The sequence below is a fragment of the Aspergillus clavatus genome, genomic scaffold (assembly GCF_000002715.2).
Source record: "Aspergillus clavatus NRRL 1 1099423829791 genomic scaffold, whole genome shotgun sequence".
NCBI classification, from domain to species: domain Eukaryota; kingdom Fungi; phylum Ascomycota; class Eurotiomycetes; order Eurotiales; family Aspergillaceae; genus Aspergillus; species Aspergillus clavatus.
In genome coordinates, this window is record NW_001517108.1 from 2126100 (window position 1) to 2151339 (window position 25240).

Sequence of the window (25240 nt, forward strand, 5' to 3'; positions counted from 1 at the left end):
TCATGCAGGCTGGATGTATACTCTATTATTACGAGGGTTGCTAGTGCTAGTGCCTGGCTTAGTTGGCCTATTGTTGTCAGTGGGCTAAAAGGTTCCGGTGCCTTTTTTTTTTTTTTTCCTCTATCAATTAATTAATTAATTTATTTTTTTTCTGTTCTATTTTCTCTTGAAAGGAAAAAAAAAAAAGAATATTCCGTATCATGGCTTTGTTCGGTATCAACTAAGTACATATCGTGATGATCATCAAGTCTGGGTCCAGAAGCCGGGATTTGAATTCTGGACCACGTCATGCAGCAAGAACGAGAAGCTAATCATGCTAGGAGGAACAAGCCTCAAACGCCCGGCTCGAGGACCCCTTTCGCTTCGCTTCGTTTCGTTTCATTTCGCGCTCCTCCAATTATCCGACACTCCGAAGTTTCTCCTGCTCATCCGGGGTCAGCGCCGCAAACAGTTGTTGGAATTCGGGCTTGGTGGATGCATTGCGGAAGAAGTCCAGCAGGAATGCCTGGGTCTCGTCGTCCCGCTTGCGCACGCCAAACACCCCCTCGTTGCCTCCTTCGCCAAACGCCATGAGCTCTTGCTTGGTGATACCCAGGTTCAGATCCAGCGTGCCGCTAGGGATGTCCTCCCACTCCCCATCGTCGTCGCTGTCCTCTTCCTCCAAGGCGGCTGCAGCTGCGGCATCAATCTCCTTGCTTCCCGATGCTGCGGCCAGTTCTTCAACCAGGACTTTGATAATCTTCAACGGGGCTGTCACCGTCGTATAGCGGTCTGGGTTGTTGCGCGTCTGCGACCGAGTCTTGATGCGTCCCGTGTCCTGGATAATGAGGTCGCCCTTGACCTGCACCTGAGCCAATCGGGGATCCTCGAGGTTGTACAGTGTGGCCAGAGCAATGATGTTCTGCTTGATTTCGTCATAGCCCGCAAAGTTCACCGAGTTCTCCAACCACTTGCTCAACACAATCGGTAGGCCGCTCTGACCACTGATGTCGACTTGCGCCAGGAAATCAACCACCTCGTGGGCGTTGATGAGAGTGAGCCGGGCAAACACAAGGATCAGACTCTGAATAAACTGTGCCTGTTCGGCAGTGGCAAGCCGCTGCGCCACGGCCCGAAGAAGCTGTGGGAGATACGGTCCCAGTCGCTCCGAACCGGCCTTTTCTACCAGCTCAGCAGCGAGCTGTCCAACTTCTGTTGCAGCATTGTCATCAACCGAGGGACTCAGTAGCCGATCGATGATGATCAGCGCAATCTCAACCGCCTCCTTGCCGCTCTGGGGATCGCGCCAGGCTACGAATTGATTGAAGTCATGGGAAAGGATATGCCGTACCGCTTCGGTGGCAGGGCGAATCAGCTCAGCGTCGGTCGAGTCCAAGAGCAGTCTGTTGAGCTTGGGCATAACGGTCTCCACGAACCCGGCAGGCAGCGGCTCCAAGGCCCGCTCTGTCAAGGCGCGTAGAAGGTCGGCCGCGAAGTTCGTAAGCGCATTTTCTTGGGTAAGGTTGCCAACGTCAATCGCGCCGGTGAGCGAAGGAAGCACCTTTGCACAAAGGCGGATAAAAGCATCGGGTCCCTGCTCGGAGATATTTTCCACAATGTCCTCAAAGGCCTCCGTAACGATCATTGTGAGTTGGAAATTGGTAGCTCCGTTGCTTGCGATATTGAATAGCACATCGATGGCGATGGACGACAAGACCACGCTTGGGTCGACCATAATGACGTCGCGAACTGTCTCAGCCAAGGTGACCTTGAGATCATCGCTATCCGATGGCTCCTGAAGGTCCTGGGCGGAGATGAATTCCGACAGGGTGTTGATGGCGGGAACCTGAAGAGGGATAGTGATATTCTGAGGAAGGGAAGACATGAGATCCTGAAGGGCCCGGATGCATGAGACCTTGACCACTTCGGAGGGATCTTCGGTGATCGCCTTCAGGGTAGCCTCAAAGTAGGATGTAGCAGTAGGCCGGAATGCATCACCTGCAACCTGCGCCAAGATGCCGGCCACAAGGTAGCCACGAGCCCGCAAGAACTCCTGCTCCTGCTGAATTGCGAAGGTGACGAAGTTGTTGAAACCGTTCGCCAATTCAGATGAGATTTGCTGCGAGACCTCGTTAAAGTCGCGTAACAATTGGTTGAGGATGAACAAGGCCGATTCGCGTGATTTCCATCTGCCAGGAGTTTGTTAGCCTGCTCTTCAGAGGGTCTCATAGGTGCAAAGCCAGTTGAAAACTTACGTGGAAGACGAATCCGCGAACAGAACGTTCATGTAGGCAAGAAGACCCTCTACAGTTGTTGTCTTGAGCCACTCGCCCAATTTGACAACCAGATCTCCACTGCAGGTACGAGGGGTGTAGTTGGCGGTCACAGACGTCTCCTCTGAGAGGAAAAGGTTCACGTCAATGTCCCACAGACCTTCTTCTTCAGTGGTGATTTGCGCATAGGAGCTGGCCAACTTCAGAATCTCTGGAAGCCAGCTGGCGGTTGCGACAGCCTGACCTGCGTTCTGCAACTGTTGTTGGAGTTCGGCTTTGACGGGAGGTGCCTTGAGAAGCGCCTGAATCAAGTCCAGTTCCTCCAACACCAGGAAATCCAGAGTGTAAGGGAGTCCATCAACGTCCTCCAAACGGCCCTGTCTTTCGTCGTGGATGTAGAATTCATGGTAGGCAGCCTGGATGTTGGAAAGCTCCGTCCAGACAGTTGAGAAGTAGACCGGGCTCTGGGCAGTCATAAGGCCCGGGAATACCATACGAATCTTCATGAGCGTCTGATAAGAGTGATACCGTTGTCAGCGAGGGATAATCCAGGGCGAGACTTCTTAAGAAACATACCTTGACCACCTGCAACTTCAGCCCAATAGCGCCCCTCCACTGCGAAGGAATCTCACCCTCCTTGGACTCCTCTTGCTCGATGGGAGCCTGTGGTAATGGGGCCTTCAGAGTGGAGATGAAGAACGGAGACCAGCCGCTGAGCACCTCATCCATGAACTGTTTGACTGCCACTTTGTGCTGCTCCAGGACCATCTCAAGGGTATCAAAGCAAGAGCGAAAGACGGCAACGGCCAGAGCCCTCAGCATCGGCTTTCTCGACTCGTTGGTCGCGATGTTGAAAAGAGTGGTAACCAAGTCTCGAGCGACGCCGAAGAACTGCTCCTCGCTGAACCCAGTATCGACCAGATCCAAGAGGACCTTCAACGCGCCATGGAGCGCTCCAGCGCTGCTGTTGACATCGTTAATGATCTGAAGCAGCGACGGGAGCAGCTCTGGCCATTCATCGGGGAAATCGGCACTGGCGATCTTGCTGACAGCAAAACTGGCGGACGACTTCACCTTGCGCTCTTGGACATCTGCGGTAGTGGCCAGATCCAGCAGAACACGTCGGATCTGGGCCTTGTGGGCGTCGTTGATGAGGATCTGGCCCTTGAACTCGTCGAGATTTGGAGACCAGGCGGCGGCGATGAAGGTACGCAGGACCGAGAGAGAGGACTGACGAAGGTTGGTCGGGACGGAGTCGTGCGAAGCGATGGCGGCGAGAGAGAGGGGGAATTGCTCATTGCTGTAGAGACGTAGAAGCTGGAGCTCAGCGGCCTTTCTTGTATCAGCAGCTGGCGACTGGGTGTCAGCCAGGAGTGATAGGAGCTCTTGCTCCATGGCTAGATGAGTTCAAAGGAGGGGAACGGGCGGGGATCGTTGAGCTGCAAATGAGGGACTTGGATGGAGAATATGGAGAGAACTCCGAGAACTCAAGAAGAAGAGCACCTTCCTAAGATCCTACACTCTGTAGATCTGCAGACTTCACTTTTTTTTTCTGCTTTGACGGCACTGCGATGTACCTGATCTGCCTAATACTGATTGGCACAGCCGCGCATTGTCGCGCGATAGGAGGGGCAGAAGATGTTGAAAGCACAAAACATAAAAAAAAAAAAACAAAGGCGGTGAGAGGAGACGATGTATGCCCGATGGGAGGTTTGCAAAAGCAAGATTTGCAATAATGATCAGTTATATCATTTACAGAATACAAGAACACCAAATTTTGCACGGATGCTGTGCGGGATTTTGTCTTGAAACACCAGCTCCTTAATGTTTGCAAATCTTTGAAACTCACAAGAGCTTAAATGATAATCTTTGATAATATTTTAGAAGATTTTAGAAGTGCAGAAGAGTCTATACCTATCCTTGTCCTTATTGCAGTCAAAGAGTGAGGAACTGAGGATATACTGTGTACATACATACCCTGTAAGTTCTGTCACTTGGATTTCATTGCCGTACCTGTAATTAAGTGTGGGGAAAGATCTACCTCAGATCCAAAGATTGCGAAACCACTATCTAATAATTCCTTTTCTGTCAAGTATCTATCCATGACTAGTGAGGTTCCAGTAAGATGCCACCACATGTACATTGATGTCAGAACAGTTCATAGCTGGGCATGTAGTGTATGTAGTACTTTTGCAGAAGGATCATTGGTATCCACTGGTCCTTGCAGGGTTCTTCTTTCCTTTTGGAATGCAGACTGTTTTTGTGTATTCATCTTCTTTCACAAGCTGTGAAGGAATGGGAATCTGATGGTCAGAACCTAGGGACTAGGAGTAGTATGGAAGTATTATGAAATAATGAATGGGGAATAAAGGTCACCACTCATCCATACAGGGAAGACAGAGGAAGTAAAATGCTGATCATCAGTGGAGCCCTTGGGCGGCTTAATCCAGTTGGACTGTTGGAGTGTTTTGTGTGGAGACTTGTTGGATTGTAATTTGTAGGTACTTCTTACAGGGATATCACACCCGACAGGCGGCGAAGAGAGTAGAGTAATGATTCAAAAAGCAGAGAACAACAGAAGCAGAATTATGGGAGGCAACATGAGTTAATCCGATTAGAGAAGACAGTGCAAGCTGCAGAGTAATGAGGAAAAGATGAATAGTGACACTCTCATAAAATGATACAACTGCACATGAAACTACCTAGGTAGCTTCTCGAATCTCCATAGACTCGAAAGTTTCCCAGTACCGCATCATACAGTAGCGCCAGGTACTGGAAGTAGAATGATTTCAGAACAATAATTAACACTGCTTCAATAATGATACTACTACTAGTCTACTACTAATAATAATAATAACAACACCCAATAATATTATTAAGGACAGTATGAACTACAAAGCCTACGTACTCCATAATAACTAGTTGACGGAGCTGTCCAGTGATTTGCTCCATCTACCTTTGGCAGTGTAAATCACACTCAAAACAATATGAACAGATTAGCCATTACTCTTTACTTTTGCGCTTGCCACAATGCTAGGGTCAGAGGCTCAGAGCCAAAGAGAAGAGAGCTAAAGCATTTAAGCACCATCATACATACATGCCATGACGTAGGAGAATGGGGGTGACATGCCAAAGCAGTGGAATACCCACCGCAATCATATTGCTTTGGCCGTTGAGATCGGGGGAATAATATCGAGTATCAGAGCTGAATACATCAGGGGGGGTGAGATAGCAAGTGCTAGTATATCGAATTACTTTCTAAAAAATTCATGAAAACAATATATCTAGCATTTTGCTCTGTTCCTCCATCTCGGTTCAAACCCTTGACAGTTACCTCGTGATGGTATAGAGCATGTCCTCCATACCACTATTACTAATGTCCTGGGATCATTCGCTTCTCTTCAGCAAAAGATGATCGGCCATGGGCGCCATACCGTGTACCAACCATAGTCGTTCTTGAGCCACCCACTTTCGGGTCGTAGTGGAGTAGGAAGAGTTTTTGAGATGAGACCCTCGAGAGCAAACAGTTTATGTGTATCTACCATGCAGCACAGAATGCAACAGCCAGTGCAGGATATCTGGAATCAAGCCAGCGACATCAACAACAATCGGTAGGAGGTATCTCTGGTAGTCATTGCGACTTCTGATAACAGGTATGCACTTGCACCCTTGGGTCGACCAAGTTTGGATCAGGTCTCAAGACTCTGGGTTGGCAGCATGAGCTGTTCCCCTCTGCTCGGTTGTCTATGTAGTATGTGGTTCTCTCATATAGTCCCAGCTTGAGTCATGACAAGTGTGTTGTGGGATTCTGATTTTGCCTCTTCATGTTGTCCCAATAAGAACGAAAGTTCGGACAGCGGATTATGATGATGATGATAGTTTTCCTAGCATGACTCCAGCATGTGTACTCTCGAGTAATCATTGTCATTAGTAGTATCATTACTTATCTACTGTTCTGCAGCGCATCCACTCCCATGACGCAACCACGTGATGGGTTGGGGACTTGACTTCCATACCTTTTCCCCCATTCATTCTTTTCCAGTCTTCCCCCTCCAAAATAATGCCCGTTGCCCACCGTTTTCTCTTTTACTCTTGTGTTGACTAGCTTCCTTTCCCTCGCGTTGCCTTCCTTCTTTTTCACATTCGCTTGTGTGGCGCATATAAGCTCGCCTTGGGTCTGAGCTTCAAATTAATTTCAATTTACTCCTTTTGGGGCGAAGCAGCAAGCCCAGTGCCCACTTCTTCGGTCTTCCGGTCCCTTGCCCAAAAGCAAAGGGGTTCCAAAAGTCATTTGTATCTACCCGTTGAAAGGATAAGGAACAAGGGAGAGAGAATTCCCTGGTTCAAGTATTATTCTTCATCAACTCCCTTATCGTCTTATTTTCCAAGTGTCTTGAGGCTTTCCAAAAGCAAGAATCCTCGAAGAAAAGGGCTGAACAAGGAAAAAAACCAAACAAAAACCAGGAAGTACAAAAAGAGAACCGTCTCGTACTTCAAAAAGGACAAGACAGACGCTATTACTGTCATTATCATTTCTGGTCATCGTCATCAGAACAGCACGCAAGCTCTCAATTATACTTTTCTCTTTTTCTTATTTTTGTTAACCTCCTTTACTTTTCGCCTTTCTGTTATCAGATCCATCTATCCTCTTCCTTACGATTTCTACGACTCCCATATCAGTGCAAGCCTATGTTCTGAGGTTCTTTGCATGTGTTGAAACTGTATGTAAGTATTGTTGGACCTTGAAGATCTTCCTGAAATAATACTCCCGTACAATACCTGATACCTACTATTGATAATATCCCGCCCCTCTCCCCTGTGTCTTCTATCTATACCCTCATCCTACTCAATTGTTTGTTTTTTTCCCACTAAGACAAACTAAAAAAAAAAAAAAAAACACCTTCCTCATCTGTTTACATACCAAGATACCATGGTTATTTCCATTTGTACCAGCTTGTCGTTCATGCTGACTACTCCATACTTACGCTCCCAATAATCCTCACTAAACAATCGACTCATCCTCCCCCTCTCCCGCCTATCCCCTCCGCAACTCTCTCTATCATACATTCTTCCCCCCATTGATTCCTTTCTTTCTTCTATTTTATTTTTTTCCCCTCGCAAAAGAGGTTTTGTATTCTATCTTAGACAGCTTTGTGTTTTCATTTCATACATATCACGATTTCACTTGTCTCTTTGTTTATTTGCAATCTTTCCTTCACCCCCGCCATACCTTCCCCTACGATACACTGCCCGACCTTCCTGCTCTCTCTCTCTCTCTCTCACACACTCTGAGCAAAGTCACTGTTGATATCTCCCATGTATTGGTGAGAGTGAAAGATAGTTGTTGACTTTCGTCGTCGGGACAGAAGGCAGAGCGATGATTAGCTTCAGGGTGGAACAACACTCAGATTCGAGATCCCGTCAACTTCATCTTCCCCGTGGACAAGACGATACCAGAGCGTTCGACGGCAATGCCGATAGCCAGTGAGAGCACCACCCTCAACTCCGTCACCACCACCATGACCACCTTCTCCGCTCCGGTCACCGCGCCCAAGTCGATGCCCAACAACCAGTCTGCGTTGGCGGCGTCCTTTACAAACTTCCTTACCGTTTCAATCCACCAGATTCTCTTCCTGCGTTCGGTTTATCCGCGAGCAACCTTTTTGCCGGTCCGGGCGTACAATTACCCCGTCCGACAGTCTCGTCACCCCAAAGTGTGTGACTATATCAATGATGCGTCGATTGCAGTCGGGACGGAGATCTTGAAAGGCACAATCACCGCTGTCAGTATCATCATTTCATCTCTCCGCACAAACCAGCCCCTCGAACGATATGCCTTTGATCTGTCCGGGTTTCCTCGTGTTGCTGCCGGAGATATCAACACCACTTTTGAAGACAGAAAAGAAGATTCACCCAAGCCAGGTGTCTCCATTACTGACCGGGGTTCCGCGCCGACAACCGTCGACCTGGAGGCGCAGTTCCGTGCCTGTCTTGCAAGGCTGGCCTCGGCTTGCGCTCGGTTGACCCCTCTGCCTCGCGATGACGAGTTCAGCTTTACCGTCTGTATCGAAGTCCGGGAAGACGCGTTACCTCCCGCCGGTACCACGAAGGAAGAACAGACGTGGATCGTGGCCGAACCCGGAAAGATCCATCTGCGATCGTGCAGCGCACCTTATTCCGTCTCCAAGTTGAAGAATGGCGAGCTACACCCACTGCCGCCCAAGGTTCCCAACGGTCGTGCCAAAACGGTGCCGGTGCGGCGTGTAGAAGCTGGGGAGCTTCGTTTGGAACTATGGGTGGAAGAGGCACGGCAGAAGTTCAATGAACCCGTGGATTCCGAGCATCCTCCATGAACCACATGAGCCTCTTTGCTGTTTCCTGGATTTGTCTGCTTAGGCTTCCGTGTCTCTCTTCTTACTTTCTTTACGTTTTACTTTTCTCTCCAGCTGTGATTTCTCTTATCTCGTTCCTGAATTAGCGGGACCAATGATCGAACATACATGACAGATGAGAGATCACACATATCTGTCGCCCGAATGAGTGGCGCACTTTACATAAAATGGGGGCGCGGACGATTATTGGGACTAGCATGGCATTACATAGATCTGGTTCATATCTCTCTGTTCTCTTACTCGCTTCGTTTTCAACGCCTTCTGTTCTCTATTTCCTCTCTCATTCCTTTCATTTTCCGCCCTCCTTATCGAGCGCCTTTTCTTTTGAAATTTAGCTTTTCTTTCCATCATCTTTCTATCTTCACTTCAACCATCTATCCTTGATTTCCTTTTATCTCATACCATTTCCTGTTGTGCCTCTCTCATTTCCGTTTGAGCTTTTCTTTTCTTTTCTTTTCTTCTTTTACTACATGATTCTAGCCAATCCAAGCACTTAGCAAACCAGTTACCAGGACCCTCGCATCGCCGCTGCTAGCAGCGGAGAGAATTTGATGTTTATGTGTTGTAGTCGATTGTCTCTTCTGTTCTGGGAAGGCTGGAGTTCATGCTTGGAGTTTCATTTCGTTTCCTTTCCTTTCCTTTCCTTTCCTTTGGATCATGAACGGGGAAATGAGATCATAGATGCGCATAGAACGCATTTGATCAGTGTGTATGGTGTCATGTCATGTCATGTTGGATCATGTTATATCATGAGCTTGGTGGAGGTGGATTTGTCTTCATTTTGCGTGTGGGGAAGATTCTCGGCTTCATGGGAGCTTAGGCAGCACCCTGATTGGGAGGAGCCTGTGCAAGGATGTGTATACAGTATACCATATGTCAATTTTCGGCTGCTACTTTTTTGGTAATTTAACCCGAACGAGAGCCATGGTGGCGTGTATACTTCTGTCCTGTTTGAGCGAGATATTGTATTTTCTTCCCACAAGGATAAATAGAACCAGTCCCTATTGAAAACGGATGTAAAGCACCCTTGTCGCATCGTAGCAAGTAGCGAGCGCGTACAGTCCAAGGCACAAGAGAAGAGAACATGAGGAAGAGGCAAGACGATGAACGAAACTGAAACACAGACAAGGTAGCAAGCGGAGAAGGGGGTATTGGGAAAATTAGAAGGGGGAATAAACCCGTCTCAGGCGGGATTAGCAGTTTTGCGGCGTGAGGTATTGATTAGGTAGAAAAGAAGCGAGACAAGGAAACAGGACTCCCCAATTTGGAAGTATGTAGCTGGTTATGAGATATGCGAGGCGGTTAATCCCCAAGAGATGGTTCACCCAAGTGAACTTTTACATCCTCCCCTGTAATTGGAAAAGGACGGCGGCAATGTTGCAGGTGTTTCGGTCATATGAAACCGCTTACCGGATAGGGCATCCACTAGTTGTGGTAGAGATCCCCTGGGAATGGGAGGAAGGCATCTCCGTACGCAGGTAACGGTTGCTGAGGCAAAAAAGGGTAGGCATACGCATGCGCAGCATGGTACGGGGCAGGAGGTATGTGATACTGCTGAGCAGGTGCTGGCATGTAGCCAGCTAGAGGGTCCGCATAGACTAACGGCGCATTCTGACCGAGCGCTTGCTCGTTGTCGTCAAGGACGAAAGGGTCATCGCGGACACCAGTTCCCGCGGGTAGTGCGGTGGCAGGACCACCGTCGGTCGGATCGGCTCCAGGATCGACAAGAGGAGCAAAGGGCCAGACGGGGTGTTGATGCTGACCGGCTGGGGGAGCGTAGTTGAACTCATTCGGGATGTGCTCAGTGGGATCAAGTGGAGGTAACTGCGCCGCATTGACCGCCAGGAGCCTGCGCAGATTTTCGATCCTGGGCCTGACCTGGTTAAATGTTTCTCGACGACGAAGGTACTCATGGTGGACCTGATCTGGGTGTAGCGGTAAGGCATCAGGGACTTCCTGCATCTGATGAAGAACAGGCCGCTCCCAACCTCTTCTACGGTTGGACGTGGTCGACTCCCGATGGCGCACTTGGAGTTCCTCCTGAGTAAGATCAGGATTCTGTGCGCGGATCTTGTCGATTGTAGTCTTCTCGGCTTGTTCAATGGCCTGCTGGTCGCGCGTGGGATCATCGTCCACACGGCAGGTGTTTGGCCCACGGCCGAAATGAGCATACTGTTGACGCGAAATGTCTTTCTTGCATACGTAGCACATGACACAGCGGCAGTTTGTACATGTCATCTTGTTACAGCCGAATTCCTTGACGATTTTGACCTGACACCGAGGACAGCTGCGGATGAGAGCCTCGCTCATGGCTTCCTCAACCAGATGGCGCTCGGAGATGCCCCTCTCCTTCCTGGCCTCTTCGCACGTTTTGGGCACGTGGGTGGTCTCGTTGCACAGCCGGCAACTAACAATCTCACACGAAGGGTTGCAGCAACGAAACTCCCGATCTTCTGCGACAGGCGGGCAGATGGCCTTGAATTCGCAGAATGGGCAAGCTGCGAGGCCCTTGATACCAGCGCGAGAAATTTCGTCCTGTTGCTGAAGCGCATCGAGCTTCGCCATCATCGGAGATCCAAGTACCTCAGCTAGCTCGGAACGGGTAAAACCTGCCTGGCAGCCGCTAGTGTCGAAGCATCGGACCTGGTATTTCATCATACCGATTTGAGTCTCCGCAGATTTGCGGATACACAAATAGCAGAAGAAATGGATATCCGCAGATTCGCAGGGAATAGCTCTGTTCGGGGGAACGTCTGCATAGCAACATTGACATTCAACCAGTGTACCTGCCCGGGCATGCTGTTCCTCATTCTCCTTCTCGGCGTCTTCACGCTCCCTTCGTTTGCGCGTAGCCTCTAGAATATGGGCATCCACTTGTTATTCGTTGTATCAGAATTGTTAAGATTGACTGGAGAACATACCAGTGACATTCGCAAGCTTGACCCTGGCAGCTTCAAGCTCCACCTGGGCTTGCCCCCAAGCTGGAAGATGATACATGTGCCTCCGTCCATCCCTGTATCTCCCCTGTATTCTCGCCCGTTTTAACCTTTCGTAAGGTAGCCTGGTGGATGCAGCTTCGTTTTCTTCGGCCGAAAGAGCCAGAAAAGCACAATACAAGTTCTTCTTTTCCTTGAACACCTGGCGAATGTAATTGACAGGGACTTGAGGAAATGATTCTGATAGCAAAGTAGATCTGAAAGAAACGAGGTAAGCATTGGAATGGGCGTCGTCATGACTAGAGGAAAGGACGCAGGGTATCGCTTACGCAGCGGTTTGGTACATGTGATCACCGTCGTGCGTAGCTGTTTCCCACTTCTTGTCACTGTCCTCGGGTTGCGAGGCTTCATCCCTCTTTCTCTTTAGCTGCTTGCGTGTGGGATAAGATGGGTTGGCAAGAATCTCTTCGACCACCATCTCCCTGATTGTCAGTTGGAGCATCAGTAAATCCTCCTGGGTCGCCGTGGGGCCAGGACGGGCGACATTGCCTCCGTGGCGATCAATGAGCTCCTCCACATATGCAAGGCTAATATCTGGGAAAAGCTCAAGAATCTGAGTGAACAAAGTGCCTGTTTTGAGTGAATGCTGCGTGGGAGCGCGGCCTGTGAATGCAGCATGGGACTCGATTTTCCTTGTCATGGACGCATAACCTAGAGCTGGAACCGCGCCCCTAGCAGCCATGGCTATGGTGTCATTGTTTGTGTTCAGGTCGGCAACTCTCCATTTTGCAGGCTGAGCGGGAGCTGCGTCCTCATCGGACCAGCCAGACTCCCCACCCAGATCTTCCTCATCCACGTTCCCAACAAAATAAGCGCCTTCGAGTGCATCGGTAGAATATTTGGTCTGAGAGTCTTTGGCGAAGTCATAGTTGTCTTCAGCATTGGTATTACCCAAGCTAGAGTAGACCTGAGCCATATTGACTACTGGAAAGACCTCTGGTATAGCAGAGTTTACACCGGAAGTATGTGCGTAAACTGCCAAGAAAGGATATTCAAAGCTGGAATTAAAGTAATGGGCAATGATGGAACCACCTATTTTCAAGAAGGAGAAGGGAAGGGGATGAGGGAAGAAGCAGGGAGGTAGATGAAGCAATACAGAAGATGTTAACAGTGAATATAGTGGCTGGGGACTGGCAGTGGCAAAAAGACCATGATATCGTTTTTAGAAAAAAAAAGTGAGGTTATTCCAAGTTTAATAGGGTCCATGGAAGCTGGCAGAGGAGCAAGCAGGAGGTCGAAGTGAATATTGTCAAGACCAACTGGCCCTCTTCTGCAAGACACTGATTATTATCGGTACGCAAGTGACAGCAACGAAAGCCAATACGGAAGAATGATGGTAAGCTTGGAAGAGCTTGATAGTATATAAGAGGCGCTCATGATGCTCATTGAGCTTGAGATTGGGGATAGAGAAGGAGGTGTAGTAGAAGTATGTATATGCTTGAGGCACTGAAGAGAGCATGCACCTACTGCGCAAGAGGGCCTGAATAACATCGCTTAGAATATCCAAGACGAAACGCTACTGTTCGATTCGACACGGCCTTAAAGTCGCTCTGGCTGTTTGATTACCACACCTGGCTGTTATTGATGCTAAGGGGTTTCGATAGTATGTTGATCAAGCTCAAGAAAGGCTCCAGGTCATGGTGGGGGTGGTTTGGTGCTGTGCCCGACCAAATGTTGCTTGCATTAGAACGCCATGGGTGTCCTCGAGAGACCGGCATAGACAGAATAGCAACTTAGCAGAATTGGAGACCCGAATAAGCCCAAGTTTACTGCCAAACAATATCTATCCGGTCGACGAGAGCGTTTGACTTGTCGGTGTCGAGTCTTTTCCAGCCCAAAAGGAGAGCTCCGTCTTGACCGCTGCACGTGATGCAGCGGCAGTATAACACCGCTTTCACGGCGACTTGACTTGGGCAGAGCAGCAACAATCCGACGACGGACGAGACAAGACTTTTCCAAGAAAAAAATTAAAACTTGAGTCTATAGAGACTGCAGTCGAAATAAGAAACCGCGAATCTAAAGCCTTAAGCCACATAGGACTCAGTCCACTATGGAACGATGGGCTGCTGTTTACTGCTCGCTCAGATCTAACCGCGGTTCCAGACTGATTAGGTATAGCTCGTGTCATTGTGATAAGATAACTACCTCCGATCTCTCCCGCCACCTGTGGACCCCGTCTCTTAAGATCTCCATAGATAGTCCATATGCATACCCCGTAGCTACCTGACTCGGTGATAATGGATATCTCGATAAGAATGAACGACCTGAAGAAATCGCAGCAGTCGATAAAGAAGCAAGGACCAGCCCAATAATATTATCTGCCACTGATCGGAATGCTCAGAGGCGTGTGACTAGGACAAAGAAGCACTAGCGCGGGTCATCAGACCTGGTCATACCCTGTGCCCTAAGCTCTATGCCGCATCTCCTACGTATATTACTACTCTTACTACTACTCTTACTACTACTCTTACTACTACTCTTACTACTACTCTTACTACTACCTAGTAGTAACTATCATACGTAATATGGTTCGCCCAGCTAGTATGCTTCCCTGGATGCCAATAATGGGATAGATAGTCCGTTGCACACTTTCTCCCTTATGATTCTCCTCATGCACGGATCATAAGCACGGCATTATTATCATACATTATTAGTACTAGTAATATTTTGACTCTCCGCATGTCCTCCTCATACGTCACAGCCAGGACAGGCAGGTACAACCTCCTACATGTGAGGAATCTCCCGCTTGCCATCGCTTGCCATCGGCCTCATGACAAATGGAAACAACTGCCATATCGCTTGCCATTGTTGTAGGACAACGGAGGTCCCGCCCCCTTATATCACAACCACCCCGATATCAGCTCAGCTTGAGCTTTTCGTCTTCGGAGGCATCTTTGGACTTTAGCACTATTTAGTGTTCCTATCTGACTGTTGTTCGTGCGGAGCACCTTGGTTTTGTCTTATCAGTAACTAGCTCCATCGGCATCTGACAAACACGATTCGAATGAGTCATTGAATCAGGAAACCAAAACCACCCTATCATTGGAATACAACGTCCTGGTCGATTCACGAAACTAGAGCAGATAAATTCGATTGTCAGTCTTACAACGATGATTGCCGTCGACAACACGGAGTTGCTGCCGGGAGAGTCTCCCGAGCTGGTTTTGGTTCCTGCCACCCCAGAGGAGCGCATCAAGTCGATCAAGCTGAACAGTACGGCATGGAAGGGCCGTTTGGATGTTGATACGTACATTGCCAGAGAAAATCATCTGCTTCAGCAGCGATTGGTCAATGAAGGGTTGACCTGCTGGATTCTGGTCGACCGCAGGGAACCGGAAGGCGAGCGGACGATCTTGAGTTCTTGCGAGACGTACAAAAAGAAGGCTGTGCGGGCTTACTGTGGTTCACTGTCAGATGTGCCCACCTATGGAATCGGGAGCGTCTTCTGTCGGCCTGAGTACAGAGGTAAAGGATATGCGAAGAGGATGTTGCAGGAATTGTGCAGAAAACTCGACATGTGGGGTATGAGCCCTGAACAGGGAAGCCAGCCATACTTCAGTGTGCTGTTCTCGGACATTGGAAAGAACTTTTACGCCCAATTTGGTTGGAAGCCCTTCCCTTCGTCTCACATCTCTCTGCCACCCATCTCGAAGGAACAATATGACCAGTCCCCCGGGGCCAACCTGCCAAAGGCGAGGACCTTCGGCGCAGACGACGTTCGGGACTGCATGTGCAGTGACGAAGTCCTACAAAAGGAGCGCGAGTCACTGCGCGCAGCATCGAACGAGAATCCCGGCGTTAATAAAGTAGCAATTCTGCCCGATTTTGATCATTTTACGTGGCATTGGGCGAGGGAAGAGTTTTATGTGGAAAAGCTGCATGCCGACAGGGCCCCGCCACAGATAAAGGGTGCTGGTGAAGATCAAGCTCGGGTGTACTGTGCTTGGACTAGAAATTTTGGCGAGACTCCTCAGGATAACACTTTGTACATCTTGCGATGGGTGTATGACGAACCGACAACGCCTGAAGAGACCGAGGCGTTGGCAAAGGCGATGGCAGCCATCCTCAGAAGGGCCCAGCTCGAGGCCCATGAATGGGATATGGCCAAGGTGGATTTCTGGAACCCAACCCCATTGTTGCAGAAGGCAGTTGGCCTGCTGGATTCACCGGCAGAGTTGATTCACCGGGAGAAGAGCAGCATCGCCAGTTTGAGGTGGACAGGTGCCACCCTGGGGCTCGGCGATGAGGTTGAATGGGTCTGGAACGAGAAGTACGCTTGGTGCTGAGGTTGGCGGGCGTCCGTTGTCTTTATATTGCATTCCATATTCTCAGCATAGGCGGTCGTTGTCGGTTTTGCTAGAGGTAGTTTCTGATCCAACCTGGAGAAGCGCAAGCGAGCTATCCACGGAACATGAGGTATCCTAATCAATTCTTTTGTCGTTTTTGGTTCTTGAACACTTCGTGCCAGTTCCGTGACTTCTTGGCCGCTGTAGCAGCACTCGCCTTTGCCGAGACATTCTTGTTGACCTTCTGTCTGTCGATGCTGTTGACGAAGCATATTGTCGTTGGATCGGGAAGCCCGTAGACGCCGTCCTGTAGCAACGGTCAGCAATCTGCACCCAAACTAGAAGACACGCCTGGCTATAGAGAACACATACCGCCAGTTTAGACAACACCACCTCGTCGCGCCAATTCTCGGGTAGATGATCCTTCCATGCGTTGAGGAACTCGCTTCGCCCAATGGCCGATTGCGATGTAGGCGCCACAGCCTCTAGATACATCTCACCAACCCATCGCGTGCAGGTGTCCTTGTCAATACTAGCCCCTGTAAAGAGTTCATCAGCCCAAAATCCAGAGCCACACGCTCCCACCATAACGCGAGAAAGTAGATACTCACATTTCATGTTCCCACTAGCGAGACCCCGCGCCTCGCCCTCGCCCTCGCCCGCTTCACAAACCCGCCGAACAACAGCCTCAAAAAGCGGCCGCGGAAACGGCGCGTCCTCCCCGTCCTCCAGCACCGCCCTCCACAGATCCGATACAAGAAACTGCTGCTCGAGCCGGATACCCTGCAGCACCGCGCCCTCCAGCACCCTCTTCCATACCCGCAGCTTCGCCCCCGCCGCCGGCCGCCAGCAACGCTCCCCGCCAGACACAAACGCACACAACTCGGTCCAGCCGCGCTCACACTGCGCCCGCGACACAGGCACGTCCGCAAACACGCGCCGCATCACCGCCTCGGCGTCCTCTCTCCCGCCCCCGCCCCCCTCCACATCCACATTCACATCCACATCCTCACTCCCCTCATACACCCGAAGCAACCTCTCCAAGACCGGAATCGCAGAAAACCCCTCCGGCGGCGTATGCACCTCCAGCGTGGACCCGCACTTCGCAATCGACGTCACCGTCTCGATCAGCCCCTGCTCGAGCTCCTCCTCCCCACCGACCATGGCGATGTCGCCGCGCGGGACGCCGCCGTCGCTCGGGCGCAGGATGTGCAGCGGGTTCGACGACTGCACCTGGCGGAGGCGGTAGGTGCGGGTCGGCGTGCAGAGGTTGACGTAGTCGCGGGCCTCGGTTGCGCTGCCTCCTTGTGCCGCGGGCGATTTGAGTTCGAGGCTGTCAATGTGCGGTTGATTGGTTAGTTGGCTGGTTCGTTGAGGGGGGGAAATGTGGGAACTGGGAAGGGAGGTACATACGTAGGTGCGTGTTTTGATGTGAGCAGCTCTGCGAGTTCGGGGGGTAGTTCGAGTAATCTGAAGCCTTGCTGGGGGGATGTGTGTGTGAAGAGGATGCTGCGGGCGGCTTGGGTGGACATGATGGTGAGGGTGAGGTGAGGTGTTGGGCCACCGAGGGGAGGAGTGATTGGATTGGTGTTGAGGAATGTGTTCGTATTCAGAGTGAGTCCTTCGGTTGTTTAGATGGTCATCCACGAAAAGATAAGAAGTAATGTGGGTTTGTTGAATGACCAGAGGACATCAAAAAGTGCTGGACACGAAACGCGTGCCAGTCCGTGATAGGCGCACAGACCACCACTTAATGATCTCTAGTCGCAACTCTCTCTCAAGTCTTTAGAGGTAGAAGTTGACAATTGCTCTAGAGATAGTAGATTACTCCCAATTGCAATCTGGTACTATTGCAGTCAGGCCACATAGATCTGAATTATCATGCACTAATCTGGCTAAAATGAAACAAAACAACTGTCTAAAAGATATACAAAAAGCACTGGGCGAAGAGAACACTGTAACCAGCACAGCGATCAGATGCGTCGGATGCAATACAACAAGTAGAGATGATAAGCCCAGCGTTATTTTTCAGAGTCATTGATGATTTCGCATGCTCGGTCTCCCAACTGCTGAGAGTACATGAGGCCAAATCACACTCAATGAACGATGGCGAAGGAGGACAGGGGTACTGCCCGCAGCCGAGTACCGCAACGCTAGCAGAAACTCATCCTGCTCAAGAGGGATAGCTTGACTGCATATGTTTTCATGGCTTTCCAGGCGCAACAGGCACAGGCGTGATGCTGGGCTCGGGAGCTTTGACTGCAGGGCCATTCTGTTGCGCCTCCGAGGCCTGGGCGTCTGAGGCACCCACCACATGGTTCACCAGATCCAACTCTTTCTGCTCGGTTTCAATAGAGTCCTGCACGAAAGCTTTGTCGATATCCCATTGGGGCCCAGGGTCCTTGAAAAGAGCTTGTACACGTTCCGCTCGTTCGGCCTGGTCTTTCTCTTCCTTCTCTCGGGCTTTTCGCTCCTGCTCCATCTCTTCCATGTGTCGGAGATCGTCTACACTAGGTTCGTAAAGATGCCAGATTGTGTAGTGTGGAAGTCCGATCACCGAGAACCCCATACGCTTGGCCATCTGGTAGAGATTAGTTACGCTCTACAAACATCTCGATTCCCACGCAAATGCTCCTTACCTTTCCAAATGCCTCTGTTTCAGCATGTTTCTCGAAGCTGAACGCGGGAAAATGTACTCCTGAGCGGAACACCTTGGCCTTGGCAAGGATACTGACACCGCCGACACCATCCAACTCCATCTCCATGTCAGGGTCCCCGTACGGATCGCGAAGGTAGGCAAGATGAGGCCGCCAAGTGGCATACTCAGCGTACCCTTCGACAATCACGGCATCCTCGTCCAGAGTTTCCGCCAGTGCCAAAGCCGTCTCTGACTCCTGCCATGAGTTCAAGTCATAGGGTTGTTCCCCGCCCAGCCAGTCAGGAAGTGGACGCCAGACATCTGCGTAGAATGTGTCAGACCGAAGCATAATATTAAACAATTAAGCATTGGAAACACGGGTGACTTACTCGGAACGATGACGTCTTTATCATGCCTCATCAAGTCCTCAAGGATAGTGCGAGGGGCGGTCTCCACATCGGCATCGCGCCAATACACCCAACTATGCGTCGGGCGCAGGGTAGCACTCAACAACCAGTTCCTCGCCTGAGCCATCAGCTTTCTTCTCCCCGCCTGCGCAGCAAACCCGTGCCGACTTTCCACATCCTGCTGAACCTTCTGGCCGAAATCCTTCTGGATCACCGAGATCTCCCCAAACGCCATCTTGGGATCGGGATCGTTCTGGACCTCTTCCAGCATCTGCGTGAGCAGCTCCAGTGTAGCATCCTTCGAGTCGGACACCAGGAACGCGAGGTCGATGAGATGGTGAGGGTAGGTGAGGTTCCGGAGGTGGGAGAAAAACATGGGCAGATGAGACGAGGCATCCCGAAGAGGCGTCAACATGAGCACACGCTCCTCCTGCTCCCATCCTTGCGCCGTGCCTTGCACTGCAGACAGATCATAGTATCGGAGAGTCTGGAGTTGTAGATCGTCGCTAGAATGGAGAAGGCCAAGGGATAAGGTCGGCAGGATCGCGGCTCGCCACGAGGGAAAGATCAGGACAAGGAAAAGGATAGAGACACCGCCGAGAAAACAAAGTCGTTGAATGAGTTGTCTGCGACGTCGTAAGGCGGATTGCGGTCGTGGTTGAAAGCTACCATTCACAGCCAAGAATCAGCCGATATTCAAGAAGCTTTTTTGCCTCTTGAAGGCTCGCAAGACATCCGACCCGGATACTTTTTTTTTTAACCAATTAAGCGACAGATAGACTGGAAACCACGTACCGATGAGGAGAGATAGAAAATGCTCTGCTCTGCCCGCGCGGGTAGGCAGAGTAGCCGTTCGCAAAGGCGTGATGCCTATTCATTTCTCGCGAAATCACAGCATGTGTAAGCTCAATGAAAGTTTCCAGAAGTCACAGGAACCCCCCAGGCTCCCTGATCCTGGAGAAATAGACAGCCGCACAGCGGTTGCACAAAAGCCGGCCTTGTACTATTAGTAGGATACTGCGTGGAGCAAGGCGGAAGAGGAAGAAGAAGTTGGAGAGATGGTTGCGAAAGGCCGGGAATAAGAATGGCGGCAGAACACGACGGAAGAGGAATGTAGATTGATCAATCCGAAGGAAGAATGAAGGAGATCAAAGTGGCATATACTTAAAGAGATTAAATCAATGTAGTATCCATGCGATGAGAATTAATTAAAGATTGTACCGGTGCAGTTTAAGATCGAGCTTGAGACTTAGTTGTTACTTGTTACGGGGGACATTGGTCTGACTGGGTTCGACAGTGTAGGGCCAAGTGTTCCTGTCCAATCCGCCGAGTTTCACTTCCCATGTCATGATTTGCCAGTGTGTCATCTTCCTCCTCCATCCCAAATCCGGAGTCATTCAGAGAGATGGAGAGACCTTTGTTGGACGTTTGCAGCCATGCAACCTTAAACTACCCCTCGAGGGAGATTCAAATATAGCTTAATAGTGGATAAATGCTGAACGCTAGGTCGCAGCTCACTTATTTACAGGCATATAGGAAACCAAAAAAATGGAAACAAAGGTACCTGGTCTATATCCCCCCCCAAAAAATCAAACTCCCGAAGAATGCTCCAAGCTAAATGCCAATATTCGCCATGTGTCGCAAAAGATGAATAGAAATTAAGAAAGAAAATGAACTTTCAATCTCCCCCAAACCATTTTTTTTTTCGTTCCCATCAAGAGAAACTCATCGGGTTACCCGCGATATCCTGGAGTCTGGCGAACCCATCCCCTTGACTCCGATCTCAACCTGTCGAAGCATCTTCTTCAGCAGCGCATCCATCTGGGGCGGGTCTCGCAGCGTCGGGATGACGGATCCGGCCTCGTATTCGCTGTCCAGGATATAATAGCGCTCTCTGCCCCAGAGCTCCACTGTTTCTCTCTGGAATGCAACTTTCGCAATCACCTTGGCTGGAACACTGGTCTTGTTGATAGCGCTCTTGGAGAAAACTCGCAAGAATGGCCGGAGGCTAGACCGCGTCTGATGTGCCATCCGGACCGATAAGGGGACATCTGCTGTGAGATGGCTGGCCCCCGTCATGCCTCCAGGATCCAGTGTGTATATATTAAGCGAGATATTACCCGTCTGTAGAAGACAATGTCAGTGAATGAAGATAAATAAGGATTAAGAGTTAATTCGAAACCTACCAAAACCAAACTGCGGCGCAAGGCATACATGGCGGCGCTCATAATGAGTTTGCTGCTGCCAAACCGAGCGTTCCCTTCCTTCGCGCTCAATGGCGTGCCCGGGGCTTTGAGGCCTTTGTCCGGGTCAGTATCGTCGAAATAGTCCAACGAGCCACTGGACATGGCAGAGCAGCCGACGTTGATCACTCTGGCGCCTCCGTCCGGCGTCCCATCCCCGGCGCGGAAGGCCTCGAGTAAGCTGACCGTTAGTAAGAACGGCGCGATGCAGTTGATCTGGTAGACGGGATCGTAGCCATCTTGCGTGACTGGGTCCGCGACATACGATGCCACGGCCGCGGCATTGACCAAAAGCATCACCGGCGGGATCTCTTTCGTTCGCACTCTCTCCACCGTGTTCTGGGTGAAGCTGACGATGGAATTGAAGCTGGCCAAGTCGACTTTGGCCACCTCCACGGACCGGGGTCCGACGAGTCGGATTCGCTCCAACAGCGCTTTGACGCTGTCGGATCTGATATCGCGCGCTAGCAGCAGCAGGTGTACGAACGGCTCGGCTTTTGCAATAGCAATCGCTACTTCTGAGCCGAGGGACCCATTGCCCCCGGTAATGATTGCGGTTCCGCGAAGCGGTTTCGACATGACGATATAGCTATCAGAAGAATGATGGTCTCGGCGAAGTTGAGATCGTGGAGCCCGCTGGACCCTGCCGGATTTATCGATTGTGATATTGTATTAGGGGTCAGCGCCAGAATGAGACAAGACAGAGTATTACAGCCCCTGGGAAGTCTAGGATGTCGAAGGCCCGTGTTTCAAAAATAGTATAGTTTGAACGATCGTCAGATGAGTAGGGATTTCTTGGGGAGTTTGTGATTAAACGAGTGATGATGATACTCGGAGCCAGGGTCCTAACTCCCAACAAAGGAGAAGGGTTATATGGACAAGAAGACGAACGGATGGATATGAAAGAAAGATCGGAAAGATAGAGTCGAGCAAGGCAAAGAAAGCAACAAGAGATGTAGAAACAGTCCTCAAATTCTGGATGAAGACAGAGAGGATCTGAAGCCTGAACCGCCCAACAGAGCCAACTTGAGATGCATCGAAAACTGGTTGGAGTAGTAACCAACTAACTACGGAGTAGTTTGCAGTGAGAAGCGGATGGGTGGGGGCAGAGAGTCGTGATCCACCTGGGTGAGGAAAAAAAGACAGTGCTAACTAATGAAAAGGAATTCTGAATAGTTCGTTTCAAAAGACGTGGCGCAAGTTGAAACCAATGGAGATAGAGAGAAGAAGGATTGAAAAGAAAGTTGAGACTGGAGTTGACTAGATAGATATTAGTTACATAGTACTCTGTATATTCGCTCATATATATGGGCTTGCTCATAAGTTGTTCAACAGGAGATCGATTGCCATCCTTGTGCTGCTGAGTCTCTCCTTTTGGAAAACACTTTATGACTACAGTACTACTACTACGTACCAACTAGCATTGGCCATCCAGACATGCCCCTAAAGGAGTCGAGGACAGAAGTCAGCAACTTCCGGGCTGACGATGGACGGGATGGCCCCAGTAAGTCGATACAGCAGAGATTTGAACGCCTGTATCACTATTATTACCCAATGGTGGTGGTCCATAGAGACATGCTCTGGGATCTCGCAAGCAAGACGACTATTAAGTAGTAGTTATTATATTTATTAGGACATCTTCCTCGCCCGACGGTGAGCTAACCGACGGACACGGCCAACACAGAGCGACAAATATAGAATTATCGACATCAGAGCAGGAAATATTATCGAATGGTGGCGGTCTTGGCTCAAGCGTCGAATCGCCCGATCGAACGCCTGTTCGTCTGCAGCCAACAGATTCCACTGAAAACACCAGCCAGGTGGATGATCAGAAAGAAGGAAAAAAAAAAAAAAAAAAAAAGGAACATCGAGTTAGACTACAGGATCCTAATTATCCCAGTCGCGGCTAGAACTTCGAAGCATGATCGATACATGGGAGTTGACTCGAGTCTCTGCTCTGTAGGGAAATACGGAGTTGTCACCCGTCAGACCTGCGCAATAATGGGCACAGCAGCAGCACACACACACACAAAAGCATTGATGTCGAATGACGCGAAAATATGAACAATGCCAGTATGATGACCGCATTGGAGTGACCAACCCAACGCAGCGGGTGCCTCGCTTGAGAGTACCCAAATCATCGCCTCCAATATGCATGCATGGATGAGACTGAAAAAAAAGCAATCCGCATGCCTGGGGACTCCGGCGGTGCCGATTTCAAACACAACCGATTCGCGTCCAACACGTGTCGGACGGAGCTCTAGGGAATTGAGTCATTCTCCGATGCCCCGACCTGCAGACTGCAGTTATCGTATTCGTGAGTGTTGGTCAGCTTGCCTGCTTCCATTAATACTAGGCTCTCTGCGGCGTTGCCAGGGGCGGGAATCATACTGCGCCTTCAGTTCTAGATTCATCGCTTATGCAAGCCGTGAGGGATGACTCCAGGGTCTACTCATGGTCATGGGCATGGGCATGGCATGATGAAGATTTCTTGGCTTCAGCCATGGATTACCCCTGTCGTTATGCAGATACATCTACCAGAATCTTAACATGCTTGTCCCGCTCGTCAATTAGAGCCTTGAACCCCCTCTCGACCACGTCTTCCTTGCAGGTGATCATGTCTTGAGGGCTCAATTTTCCTGTTCGAGGCGTTAGCGGTGATTCAGATCTCTGAAGTATGATCAAGGAGACATACCTGATGAGATCGCGTCAATGACCGCTTCAAAGTCGCCATCTTCGTATATCACGGAGCCGATGACATGCTTCTCGTAAAAATTAATATCAAACGCATCAATGCGCGGCTTCTCCTCCCACAACGACATAATGGTCACCGTACCTCGCACTTAAACCCCGCTGATGGCTGCGTCCAGGCCGGCTTGCACCCCGGAGCACTCAAATGCAACGGTGGCCCCGGCCCGGCCGTCATTGCACGCACCATGGCCACAACATCTTGTGTGCGCGGATCCAGAACCTTGCTCGCACCCAGCACTTTCGCAATCAGCTGACGTTGTGGCGAAACCTCCGACACGACGATGGACTTTATGCTATGGGCTTTCAGGACCTGCACGACCGCGAGGCCAATCGGTCCGCCGCCTACCACGAGAACCGTGTCACCAGGTCGGACGGAAGAGCGATTGAGCCAGGCTCCGGTCAGCGGTTCCACGAGCGCTGCGTGGCATCCTTCCATCAGCTTCCTCGTTTCCTCTCACGGTAACGCGAGCTAGAGCGAAGTCTGCACTTACCACCGAGATCAAGCGGAAACCCCTCCGGCAACAGAATCGCATGCTTTTCCCCAACAACAATCTGGTCCGATAATCCGCCCGCATCGTCTTCCCTGCTTAAAGCCTCAGCCCGATACCACAAAACGCAAAAAGTGAAGTCACCCCCCCCCTTCTCCGGGACTATATAGCGTCCACCACCAGGAGAACTCACTACTAAGCCCAATAAACGCCATATTCCGACAACAGTTCGGCCGCGCCGTAACACAGCACGAGCACGTCCCGTCATACAGATTCGGCTTCACGGCCACCCGGTCCCCGAACTTGACGCGGGTCACCCCAGGCCCGATCTCCGCAACCGTCACGGGGATGCGGCCGCCCGTGATCGAGTGTGCGGTGCGCGGGATGGTGATCGGCCCGTGCAGGTATTCGTGGGGATAGGATCTGGGCGTCCCGATCAGCCATGCCTACAAGACATGTATTGGGATGGGGTGTTGGGACGTACCGCTGCCGCAGATACCCACGAAGGCAGGTCGGATCTAGTCCTTCCTCCCCGGCCCAGTCTCGGCTATTTTCGTGGTTCCGTGCTCTCTGCATGCGTTTGTAGAAGTAGAGCGGGTGTGCGAAGCGCGGTCGATTATCTTGACCTGACCCTCTCCGCAAACAGGCTCGTCGATCTGCTCGACTCGGATGTCGCCGCAGCCGTGGAAACGGACTTCTCTCATCGTGAGGGTAGATAGCCGATTTCCTAAGAATTTGGGGGGGTATATAGATGGGCAGGAGAGGAGATATGATATTGTGACCGTTA

The 25240-nt window shown here is 50.5% G+C and overlaps 8 protein-coding genes across 8 annotated transcripts, besides 9 other annotated features; 2 read left to right on the forward strand and 6 right to left on the reverse strand.

Moving 5' to 3' along the window:
• Nucleotides 1-356: 356 nt before the first annotated feature.
• Nucleotides 357-386: a microsatellite.
• An 11-nt stretch (nucleotides 387-397) lies between these two features.
• On the reverse strand, nucleotides 398-3647 carry ACLA_074830 (putative importin beta-5 subunit; the record flags this gene model as incomplete). The annotated part of the gene is made up of 3 exons (XM_001275870.1): nucleotides 398-2168; nucleotides 2235-2764; nucleotides 2829-3647. 3 exons carry the CDS (start codon nucleotides 3645-3647, stop codon nucleotides 398-400), a joined length of 3120 nt encoding a protein of 1039 aa, XP_001275871.1.
• Nucleotides 3648-5066: 1419 nt separating this feature from the next.
• Nucleotides 5067-5131: a microsatellite.
• A 2592-nt stretch (nucleotides 5132-7723) lies between these two features.
• Nucleotides 7724-8605, forward strand: ACLA_074840 (putative mitotic spindle checkpoint protein (Mad2B); the record flags this gene model as incomplete). Its single annotated transcript, XM_001275871.1, has 1 exon — nucleotides 7724-8605. One exon carries the CDS (start codon nucleotides 7724-7726, stop codon nucleotides 8603-8605), a length of 882 nt encoding a protein of 293 aa, XP_001275872.1.
• Nucleotides 8606-9081: 476 nt separating this feature from the next.
• Nucleotides 9082-9109: a microsatellite.
• A 149-nt stretch (nucleotides 9110-9258) lies between these two features.
• Nucleotides 9259-9295: a microsatellite.
• Nucleotides 9259-9296: a microsatellite.
• Nucleotides 9297-9359: 63 nt separating this feature from the next.
• Nucleotides 9360-9396: a microsatellite.
• A 673-nt stretch (nucleotides 9397-10069) lies between these two features.
• On the reverse strand, nucleotides 10070-12556 carry ACLA_074850 (E3 ubiquitin-protein ligase RNF216; the record flags this gene model as incomplete). Its single annotated transcript, XM_001275872.1, has 3 exons — nucleotides 10070-11499; nucleotides 11566-11837; nucleotides 11910-12556. 3 exons carry the CDS (start codon nucleotides 12554-12556, stop codon nucleotides 10070-10072), a joined length of 2349 nt encoding a protein of 782 aa, XP_001275873.1.
• Nucleotides 12557-14072: 1516 nt separating this feature from the next.
• Nucleotides 14073-14141: a microsatellite.
• Nucleotides 14076-14140: a microsatellite.
• Nucleotides 14142-14750: 609 nt separating the features above from the next.
• ACLA_074860 (uncharacterized protein) lies at nucleotides 14751-15926 on the forward strand (the record flags this gene model as incomplete). Its single annotated transcript, XM_001275873.1, has 1 exon — nucleotides 14751-15926. One exon carries the CDS (start codon nucleotides 14751-14753, stop codon nucleotides 15924-15926), a length of 1176 nt encoding a protein of 391 aa, XP_001275874.1.
• Nucleotides 15927-16065: 139 nt separating this feature from the next.
• On the reverse strand, nucleotides 16066-17458 carry ACLA_074870 (putative sister chromatid cohesion protein Dcc1; the record flags this gene model as incomplete). Its single annotated transcript, XM_001275874.1, has 3 exons — nucleotides 16066-16233; nucleotides 16299-17259; nucleotides 17340-17458. 3 exons carry the CDS (start codon nucleotides 17456-17458, stop codon nucleotides 16066-16068), a joined length of 1248 nt encoding a protein of 415 aa, XP_001275875.1.
• A 671-nt stretch (nucleotides 17459-18129) lies between these two features.
• On the reverse strand, nucleotides 18130-19849 carry ACLA_074880 (ANP1/MMN9/VAN1 family protein; the record flags this gene model as incomplete). The annotated part of the gene is made up of 4 exons (XM_001275875.1): nucleotides 18130-18507; nucleotides 18566-18885; nucleotides 18954-19636; nucleotides 19767-19849. The coding sequence occupies 4 exons, from the start codon at nucleotides 19847-19849 to the stop codon at nucleotides 18130-18132; spliced, it is 1464 nt and encodes a 487-aa protein (XP_001275876.1).
• Nucleotides 19850-20696: 847 nt separating this feature from the next.
• ACLA_074890 (glycosyltransferase family protein) lies at nucleotides 20697-21793 on the reverse strand (the record flags this gene model as incomplete). The annotated part of the gene is made up of 2 exons (XM_001275876.1): nucleotides 20697-21095; nucleotides 21158-21793. 2 exons carry the CDS (start codon nucleotides 21791-21793, stop codon nucleotides 20697-20699), a joined length of 1035 nt encoding a protein of 344 aa, XP_001275877.1.
• Nucleotides 21794-23046: 1253 nt separating this feature from the next.
• Nucleotides 23047-23075: a microsatellite.
• A 659-nt stretch (nucleotides 23076-23734) lies between these two features.
• Nucleotides 23735-25157, reverse strand: ACLA_074900 (alcohol dehydrogenase, zinc-containing; the record flags this gene model as incomplete). Its single annotated transcript, XM_001275877.1, has 7 exons — nucleotides 23735-23853; nucleotides 23910-23976; nucleotides 24051-24382; nucleotides 24457-24543; nucleotides 24647-24876; nucleotides 24938-25023; nucleotides 25080-25157. 7 exons carry the CDS (start codon nucleotides 25155-25157, stop codon nucleotides 23735-23737), a joined length of 999 nt encoding a protein of 332 aa, XP_001275878.1.
• Between the last annotated feature and the right edge of the window lie 83 nt (nucleotides 25158-25240).